The following is a 1164-nucleotide window of genomic DNA, read 5'->3' on the forward strand; positions in this document are numbered from 1 at the left end:
CCCCAAGATCCGGAGAGGAGAATGGAGGAGAAGGGATTGCAGCGTGGTCATCCCCTAGGGTATGATTTCTCGCTTTCTATCTGTGTCTCTCTCTGTCTCTCTGGTGAGGGCACATCACATGCCCTAAAAGCAAAAGAAAAACATGCCGGGTGCATGTGCATGTGTGTCCCAAATCCTGAGAGTATGAAAGAGAAGGGATCACAGCACAGTCATTCCCTCTGGGAGGTGCTTTCTCACTTTCTCTCTCTCTCTTTCTCTCTGTTTCTGGTGAATACACATATCCTATAGCAAAAATTTTAAAAGAATATAAAAGAAAAAGAAAAAGAAGGGATAACCTTGTGTCCTCCACCCCAATCCTTGCCCCAACTCTGCCTTTTTCTGCCATGCCTCTCTCCCTCTGCCTCTTCTACCAGCCTCCCCTTCTGCCTCTCTCTCTGCCCACTCTGCCTTTCTCCCTCACGCACCTGTGATGGTAGCAAAGCTGATGACCTCCTGCCCATTCCCCGGAGCCATGCCCCCTGGCTGTAGTCTCCGCAGGGCTCTGGTCAGTGCTGCCTGGGGTGGAGGATGAGTTATTCTGGGACGGCTGGTCAGGTGCAGCCCCTCCAGGATTTGCTGCTTAGCTATCTCCAAGAGCAGAGCTCGTTCTTCCAGAGCTGGGCCCCCACAGGAGGGACACACAGACCCGGCCCCCTGTGCCCACATCAGTGCCCACAGCAGCACCAGCCAAAGCTGCACGTTAGGGCGCCTCATGCTGCTGGTGGACAGCCCCGGGGTGGGAGCCTTGGATCGCAGTTGCTTGTCTGTTGAGTCTGATTGCATGCGGGCCAATGAGGGCACGGCCGCAGCAGACACCAGTGCCACACCTACCCTTGGCCAAGGGTAGAGCCACTTGTCTTCTATTGCCTGGGACTCAGGGAGGCTGCAAGTGGATCGTCCGATGGGTGGCTGTGTCTGACCCTCACCGCTCTTGTCTGGCTACTGAACTGGGGCTTCTTTAGAACCAGCTGCCTAGGGTTCCCTTACCTAGTGGTCAGTCAGCAGGCCTACCTTCTGAGCCCCAGGATTGGCCAGCTGTGCTGCCCATCAGGCCCCTGTGGAGGGTGAAGTTCCCCCCCTGGAGCTCAGGTTTCACCATCTGGCCATGGTGACTGGGCTTGAGGC

General features: G+C 56.0%; 1 protein-coding gene across 1 annotated transcript in view; it reads right to left on the bottom strand.

Moving 5' to 3' along the window:
* INHBE (inhibin subunit beta E) overlaps window positions 1-1164 on the bottom strand; it is a 3009-nt gene extending 1845 nt beyond the window's left edge. The window contains exon 1 of the mRNA XM_006171900.3: window positions 465-1164. Within this exon, the coding sequence (XP_006171962.1) occupies window positions 465-822 (358 nt within the window). The 5' untranslated portion in view covers window positions 823-1164. The remainder of the gene's footprint in view (window positions 1-464) is intronic.

This window comes from Tupaia chinensis, unplaced genomic scaffold (assembly GCF_000334495.1).
Source record: "Tupaia chinensis unplaced genomic scaffold, TupChi_1.0 Scaffold150006_1, whole genome shotgun sequence".
In the NCBI taxonomy this organism is placed as follows: domain Eukaryota; kingdom Metazoa; phylum Chordata; class Mammalia; order Scandentia; family Tupaiidae; genus Tupaia; species Tupaia belangeri.